The sequence below is a fragment of the Bidens hawaiensis genome, unplaced genomic scaffold (genome assembly GCF_021521415.1).
Source record: "Bidens hawaiensis isolate Kalapana, Puna unplaced genomic scaffold, B.hawaiensis_p1.1 tig00010699_1, whole genome shotgun sequence".
Classification (NCBI taxonomy): Eukaryota; Viridiplantae; Streptophyta; class Magnoliopsida; order Asterales; family Asteraceae; genus Bidens; species Bidens hawaiensis.
The window spans coordinates 665771-675176 of NW_027491818.1; the positions used below are offsets into that span (position 1 = coordinate 665771).

The window sequence follows — 9406 nt, forward strand, 5'->3', positions numbered from 1 at the left end:
CACTGGACCCTCTCACCTGTTTTGTAATTAAATTTAGTTCTTCTTAACAAAAATTCTTCTACCCTTCACAATTTTTTTTATACTTTGATAGCTAACAAAATATACCTGTGTCCTCCCCGTCTGAGTATTCCCCCTGAGAATCTATTGACTCATACCCTGTTAGTATTAACAAGTTCATTATTTTTATTTTAATTTCCGACACATATTTTACAAAATATATGTTAGACTTCACATGCTAGCAAGTACCTAATTGTTTTCTCTCACCGCCTTGCGGTTCCTCTTTATGTCAATCTCTTCACTGTCTGAATCTGTTGTTTAAATTATCAACAAATTACTATTACCATATTTTCAATTAATTAATACATATTTATTGACTGTCTTTGTTAACATTTTCCCTTCCTTTTTAAATTTAATGTTTTGTTTATTGAACTCATCTTTATTTTGATTTTTCTGATTATCTTTTTTAACCTTTTTATCATTCTTTTTATACCCTCGAACTTTGTCTTCAAACTTATAGCCTTTTTTTAAACAAAAATACTCTTCAAACAATAACATATGTTTTACTTAATAAATAAAATATGTTATTACATTATTTTTTCCAAACAACCAAAATTTCATCTTCATCAATTTAAAATACCATTAATTAAAACATTTAATACTACAAAGAAACTTTAAATTTTACCTGAAAGCATGTTTTTGTGCAACTTCATTCCCCTCCCTCGTTTAGTAGTGCTTCTTTGTTCATTTATTTCTTCGGATTGCTCTTCCTCACTTTCTGCAAAATCTGTTTCAAACACAACACATCAAACCAATACTCCATAATTTAAAGATTTACTCATAATATATGTTTCTACCTCTTTCGGAATCTTGTTTATGTTGCTTTTCTTTCTGCACCTTGTTTTGACTCTTTTTCTTGTTGCTTGAATCAATAAAAATTGGATTTTGAACTGTGTTTCGAAATCCCCTTCTCACAGTCCCTACATTATTAAAAAAGAATAAAGTTAAATCTAACACTTAGCTATACTTTAAATTCCACCAAAAAAACTCAATTATTGTACCATTAAACTTTTGAATAACTTTTTTCTTTAATCCCACCGGTGCCACATCCTTTCGTCTACGAGCTTTTAACATAGATTGGGTTACTTAAGCTGTTTTCAATTTCCTTCCTTGTCTTTTTGGAAATGCTTCTACTCCTTTTGTCGATTACAAAGTACTTCTTCTTTGATGTGTTATCTTTCATTTTCCTTAACTAATCCAAAAAAAATATTCAATAATATAAACTAAAATTAAAAACTAATTTTTAACACTAACTCAGTGATCTGAGATTATAATTAGCAAAAACAAGGAAACAAATCCCCTACAGACATGGTATGTTTGTTTGTTTTTATGTTTTAGTCAATTTTTAACCTTCCCCTACACTTTAATCATCCAACTTATTCAAAACCTTCAAACATAATCTTACTTTTCTTAAACCATAAAAAATCCCTACTATTTTTTAAAGTTAAAGTTTATAATCTTAGTAATGCATTTCATTACGAAATATTGTAACTGTATTTCTTAGTTTAAAATTTTAGTATTTAAACCACACAACATATATTATGTCTTGTTAACCTTTCGTTAAGGTTAAAAATCTTACAAAATCAATTCTGTTTTTTAAACTTTAAGATGACCCAAATTTTTAAAAAATAAAATCGGTTAAATAACCTTTAGAAAACATCTACGTTTTCTTAAACGTTAATAAAACACATTTATTTTAGACCTAACACTGAAATCGAGTAGAAAACCTTTCGAAATCATTTAAGTTTTGTTAAACAAAAAGATAACTCAAATTTTTAAACCCTAAAACTTTAATTATTTACTTATATCAACTGTTTGTCAACCCAGACATACATTTTGTAGAAGAACATATATAAATGAACCAAAACTTACCGATTTTGTAGACTACGGCTATCGGATCGCCGGAAATTAACATTTTCTCTCTCTAGAAGCACAAGAAGATGAATAAAGGTGAAGAGGTGAAGTAATGTTTCCGGTGAGATTTGTTTTAAAATTTGAACGATTTTGTTTTGGTCTGCATGTATGATTGATTAGACATAAAGTAGATAATGTTGAAAGGTCGATTTGCCCTTTAGTACTAATAAAATGTTTTTTTTTAATTTAAGTATTGTACTAGTAATCAAGATTTGATCTCAACCACTCATTTAATGAAATCAATGGCTTAGAAAGAGTTTCCAGGGTTTTCTAACTGGAGTGAGTTTTTATTTTAATATTTCCTTATATATATATATATATATATATATATATATATATATATATATGTGTGTGTGTGTGTGTGTTTGTGTGTGATAAAAATGACAAAAGATGTCATTTATGTTTGCACGGTTTTTCAATTGACGTCATTTGACAAACTTAATGACATAAAACATCCTTTATGTTCAAAAAAAGTTGCACGGTTCGTCCTTTTTACTAACGAATGTTAGTTTTCTCGTTAAATCCAGTCATGTGCACCTCATGTGAGGGCAATTTAGTCTTTTTACCCTCTCAGGGGTTATTTGTGTAATTGACTTAAAATCTTGGTCATTAAATAAATAAAAGTTTTTTTTCTTTTTAACCTCATCTTCTTCCCCAAATATTCATCCCCTCTCTCCCACCACCACCAGCACCACCAGCACCATCTCTAGGTACCATATGTTCCATCATCTCCATTCAATCCACCGCAAAGGACACGACCACACCACCACCGAGCTTCCGATGCAACAACTCCACCACCACCGCCGACGCACATCACCACCCCTCAACCTCTCCGTCAATTACTGAAAAACTATCCACGGCTTCCTCTATACTCGCTCACAACAACACCAAAACATATGCTAAAACCCCCAAATTTTCACAACCAATTTCCGAATTATGGTTTCCAACCCATAAACCTAGCTATTAAAACAATAACTTTTGGGATTAAATCAGAGCTATTGAAACATGATATTGTAAACCCGTTGGCGAATGGAACCATAGTGGATGATGATTGGAACAAGGTGGCTGAGATTGAGAGGATGTCAAACCGGCAGTGGAAGGTGACGGTGCCGCCGGAGGTGGTGGTGGTGGGTTGCCGGAGTGACACGTTTGTGACAGTGCCGAAGCCGGTTAAGATACATAACCCGGTGTTACGTTTTCGACAGTAGTTGTTAACGGCGTCTATGATATTAGTAGCGGCTGGGGGTTCGAGGACGTATGGAGCCATGGTCGGGTCGGGTTCTCGGGTGATGATAATGGGTGGTTTAGGTTTGCTTTTGGACCCGGGTGGGCGGCCACGTGGGCGTTTGACGAATTCAGTAGACGCGCCGTCGTTAGCGGTGGTGGAGGCATCTTTTTTTTTGTTTCGGGTTCATCGGAGGTGTTGCTGAGTTGGAACGGGTGGCTGGTGATGGAATTGAAGGTTAGAGAGAGGGAGGGAGATAATTTATTTTTAAATATTTTTATTTGGCTCAAACTTTTAAAGATTTCTGCGGAAATAGTCCCTCAAGTAGTAAAAGACAAATTTACCCTCATGTGCTTTGCACATGACTGATTTTAACGATAAAACTTAACTGGGTTAGGGCCAAAGGACAAAAAGTGATGATGTTTTTAATCATAAAGGTTGTTTTCTATTACTTGTTTCGCTCCACCGAAAATTCATGTAAACATAAAGGAGCATTGGATGTTGTACCATTTGCTTCCTATGTTGTACACCATCTCAAGTCCTTACCTTGTTTATCTGTCACATTCTACCTGTATTGACGCGTCTTGTCATCCGGCAGTATGTTGCTGGTGTTGTAGGCCCATTTATATATTAATTAGCAAGTTAGCGGTCACTCTCTATCCGGTACTGTGCTACTCGTGTCGTTTTTTATGTGTGGTTTAAAAGTACTTATAGCGTGTTAATGTTACCATGTACGGTTATGTGTGTCCTTCCGCTGCCGTTTGTTACATGCAGATAGGTTACTTTCTGGTCATTGGTTCAGGTTTTTACAAATCAAACTTTAGGTTGTGATGAATACACGTTGTTTGACTAGCAATTGGGTTTAAAGTTGGCTTGGCATATACGTATGATGGTAATTGAGTACTCCATTTGCAACCTATCTTGCAGCCATGTTTGTGTAACCGTGTTGCTATGATGCTCAAACGGGTCTGAACCTTAAATGGTCTTTTAATATCTATCAGTTATCAGCATTATTGCATTCCACAAATTGTAGATCTTTTGAAAAATAGATTGAAGTTATGTAATCAAATTTAATTGCATGTGTTTTATCTCTTAACAAGTCAGGAAAAATAGCTTAAAAATGGGGGGATAGATTGCATATTTATTTTTATACTTATTTTAATTTTGTTTCATTTGTTTGGAAAATTAGTTTTTGTCTCTGCATCCATGCGCAGATGTGGAAGAACCGTTTGGTTTATTTGTAAATATTAATAATCATACACCATATGAACAGTTTTTATTTAATTTCTTTTTTATATTTGAATAAATGTTCTCGGAGACTTCGCTCGTTAATGACATAGCCCTTTGTAGAAATGATAAATAATCATATTATTAAAGGCTTTCAAGAGCAGGAATGGTAGCATTTGGCGAAGCTAACACAAGAGGTTTCGCTAGAGCTTGAACCGGTTGCATAGTGGACATTCATTAGAAAATCAAATACATCTCAACGGCGAGTACAATTAAGCATGATGAAGATACTGCAAAACCAATTATGTATCAATGTATGTATCAGTTTTGCTTTCTATTTATGTGTTTGTTATTGTAAGTGCATGGGTAATGTTGCTTATTAGTATGGATACAATGTGCTCATGTAACGGAAATGGCATTTTAATAAGTGTTCACATATAGTTTTGCTAAAAATGGGCCGGCAAGCTGGTGTATTATCCTAAATTACTACAATGCTCATTTATTAATAAACTTTAAGTGAGAGTGTTCGCCAAACAAAAAGAAGCATGCACACTGCACAGTTTACAAAGTGCTCTTAAATGCTGATTTTGTGGAGTACTAATACTATAGCCTTGGATTACATAAACTTGATTTAAACACATGACATTAGTTTGCGACTTACATTTCAGCCTAAACGAATAATAAAGTCAACTTACGTTTCAGCCTAGACAAATAATAAAGTCAACATAACTACTGCATCTTTAACACCACTTGGCACTGGTACAAAGGTTAACAACCCTGCCGTACATAAACTTGATTTAAACACATGACATTAGTTTGCGACTTACATTTCAGCCTAAACGAATAATAAAGTCAACTTACGTTTCAGCCTAGACAAATAATAAAGTCAACATAACTACTGCATCTTTAACACCACTTGGCACTGGTACAAAGGTTAACAACCCCGCCGTACATAAACTTGATTTAAACACATGACATTAGTTTGCGACTTACATTTCAGCCTAAACGAATAATAAAGTCAACTTACGTTTCAGCCTAGACAAATAATAAAGTCAACATAACTACTGCATCTTTAACACCACTTGGCACTGGTACAAAGGTTAACAACCCCGCCGTACATAAACTTGATTTAAACACATAACATTAGTTTGCGACTTACATTTCAGCCTAAACGAATAATAAAGTCAACTTACGTTTCAGCCTAGACAAATAATAAAGTCAACATAACTACTGCATCTTTAACACCACTTGGCACTGGTACAAAGGTTAACAACCCCGCCGCGCGGCGGGGGCTAAAAACTAGTTTATAATTTAAATTCCAATGGTAATATTTCATTTTGAATTTGTTTCGTATCAGTATCAAATCTAAACTAAAATGAATTAGTATCAAGAGTAAAGTTAAAATACAAAGGACAACAAAAATGAGAAGGGTGAGAAGGAATCAAGTCCATTGATCTTATATTTGAATGGTTGAGAATAATTTAATAAATAAAAATTAATGCAAAGGGCATGAAGGTAATAACCCGCATTTGTTGACCTTTCTCTCTCCACGTGCAAGGCACATGCCAATTCCCCCATCATTTTAAAATGTCCATAACTTTTTCATACGACATTATTTTTTTAAAAAAAATTCACCATAATAATAAGCGTTTTTTATCTTTAATATGAGTATCATATTGTTATATAAAAATAAAAAAAATTAATGGGTTTTTTTAATTGTGTTTTTTTGTTGCCCATTGTGTAATATGTTATTTCCATTGTGTTTTACGTTTCAAGTCGATGTGTTATATATATTCACCATTGTGTCTTACGTTTTAGGTAATTGTGTTATACATATTCACCACTGTGTCTTACGTTTTAGGTCATTGTGTTATACGTATTCACCATTGTGTTTTACGTTTCAAGTTATTGTGTAACTTATATTAATCATTGTGTTTTATGTATTAGATAATTTGTTGTTATTTTATCATTATTTTTACATATTATTATTACACAACGGTGTTATTAGTATTTAAAAAAACATAATGATGAGTTGAAAGACACAATGACGAAAAAACACAATGACGAAAAAAGACACATTGAGAAGCGAAAAAACACAATGACGAAAATAGACACAATGGTAAGAGAAAAAATGATGTGCGAAAAGACACAATGGTGTGTGAAAAGACACAATGACGTAAAAAGACACAATGATAAGCGAAAATACACAATGGTGTGCGAAAAGATACAATGACATAATTTTTGTTTTATATTTATATAACAAAAATCATACTCATATTAAAGATAAAAAATGCTTGTTATTATGATGATTTTTTTTAAATATCATACGAAAAAGTTATTACGATTGGGGTATTAACATGTGTCTTGCATGTGGAGAGAAAAAATGTGTACAATTATCTCTATACCGTTTTTCTTTTGTCCTCATTTGACACATGTCAATTATTTATGACTTCTCACACTTCTCATTTTTGTTACACTTATAGAATAACTTTACCTTAAGTATCAAATCTAAATTAAAGAATCAAAGTGAATTGTATCGGAAAAAAAAAAGTTACAAGATTAGATTAGATTATATAAGGAGATTAAACAAACGAACTATTAATATCCCACTTGTATATTATGGTTTTAGGGAGGGTGAGACGACAACAAACCTTACCTCTATTTCATTTTATAAAGTCAGCGGCTACCTCCCAAGGATCAACCTTAAGTAGATTGTATCTTTTCAATTCCTTTTATCTATATACTTGACTCAGGTTATACACACCACTGTATAAACAAGACATTGACTATAACAAACACACCAAAAAAAATAAAACTTTTCAATACATTTATATGTATATACACACACAAACACAAACACAAAGATTAGTTCTTATGAATCTTTTGTTCATAAACGCTACCCGATTCGTCTCGGGGCGTTCTTGCTAGTTTACCCTAATCAATATAATCGCATAAAAGAAAGAAACAAATAAGACATGTATACACATTTAAACAGACACAAGTTTCAAACCACTATCCGACCTGAACAATTTGCCACCAAAATACCAGTTCTAGCAAACCACATTATCATATTCAATATAAAGTCAATGAAAATGGTTCAAAAGAAAAAAATCCATAACAAAATCCATCATTCATAGCATCATAAAGAAATGAAATTCAAGTTCAAGCAATACACACAAAGTATGCCAAACAACACTAGTAAACTAACTGTAAATAACAAGAATATAGCCACTTCCGTCATACCTTCAACGCCTTCTGCTATTCCCTTTACTCTTCCTCCGGCTTCTACTATCATCAGAATCCGATTCTGATTCAGACTCCGACTCCGATTCTGACTCAGAACTTGAACTATGCCTACGGTGTTTCCTTTTCCTCTGCTCCTTGGTCTTCTTCTTGTTCTTCTTACTTCTCCTGGATTTTCCCTCAGAATCAGAAGATGACGAGTCACTGGAATCACTCTCTTCAGAAGATGAACCCGATCCAGTAACCGACGAAGACTCGCTATCAGATTCAAAAACCGAAGCTTCACTGTCACTACCCGATTCTGACCTCGACCGATGCTTCCTCTTGTTGTTGTTGCCTTTACTATGCTTCTTCTTTTCTGCTTTTCCAATATCCGGGTTATCCAAATCATACGACACCTGGCCCCGCATTCTCAGTTTAGGGTTTTTAAGCTGCTGGGTGCGTGAGGGTCGGGAAATGTAGACCCGTTCGTTTTTACACTCGTAAGTCCAGTGTCCGGGCTGGAAACATTTCTGACAGTTGGTGGCGGTTGACATGGAGGCCTTTTGGTCTTTCCTTTCGCCCAGCCTTACTTGTTTTTCTGTGCTCATTAAATACATCTGTCTTTTTGCTTCTTTTCTTTCCTGCCATCTGCTTGGGCCTTCTTCTTTTTGACCGTAGGCGTTTATGTTTCGTGCGGCAGCCGCAGCTGCACGTTCAGCTTGTGATCGGCTTAGACCCTTGGCGGCTGACAGGGTGGCGACTTTGATCCTTTCTGCTGCATCGCCTTTTTCTTCTTTACCAGACATGGATTTAGTTTTGATTTATTGAAAATGATAAGACTGTCCTGAAACAGATAAAGTTATCGTGTAAGGCGTTGTTATCTCAAAATAGCTGATAGGAGATTTGATGAAAATACCATTGATCAGTGAGTAGGGAGATAAAATCCTATTCATAGCAAAAGTAGTGAAAACAACAACAATAATAATAATAATAATAATAATAATAATAATAATAATAATAATAATAATAATAATAATAAAGAAACCCTACTTACAAGTGATTTCAGAAGTGATTTATGAAATATAAAAGAAAGTTAACCCGATTACAATGGTGAATCGATTCATAACATAAAATAAACCCTAGAAAATATATCTCTGTGTGAAATTATAATAATTAGATCCAACAAAACAACATAATATTAGTCTATTAGATTAGATGCATCATAACATAAGAATGAATAATAATAATAATAATAATAATAATAATAATAATAATAATAATAATAATAATCGTATTGATTGAATTAAAAGAAAGAAAAGAAGAGGTGCTTACCCGAAAGAGGGAGGTGGAGTAATTGGGATTTTGATTCATTCATTCATGCCCTCTTTTTGTTTTTATTTGCCGGGTTTAGGTTTTCTTATGGGTCAGGTCGGGTCAAAATATTTATGATTTCAGGCCTTACTTTTAACAAGTATACAAATTTGGTCCCTAAAGAAGGCAAAATGTCAACCATAGTTACATTCTTATGTAATTTTCTTTTTTCTACATAGATAGATGGTTTCTTTTCTCTTTTTCCTTTTTTTAATGGCGGTAGATTATAAGATCATTTTCATTCAAACCATTGAATTTTATGAGACAAGTTTTTATAATTTAGAGAGTATTTTAGGGTGTTGTGAGTCGATAAGAGAGAATATACAGTAATAATTTTTCTGCATATTGGAAAACTTCTTGTGGCACCCTCTAAATTTTTTAATATTT

General features: G+C 33.3%; 1 protein-coding gene across 1 annotated transcript; it reads right to left on the minus strand.

The window, feature by feature from the left end:
* Positions 1–7366: 7366 nt before the first annotated feature.
* Positions 7367–8471, minus strand: LOC143535892 (uncharacterized). The gene has a single exon (XM_077030017.1). It carries the CDS (start codon positions 8452–8454, stop codon positions 7669–7671), a length of 786 nt encoding a protein of 261 aa, XP_076886132.1. The 5' UTR covers positions 8455–8471; the 3' UTR covers positions 7367–7668.
* Between the last annotated feature and the right edge of the window lie 935 nt (positions 8472–9406).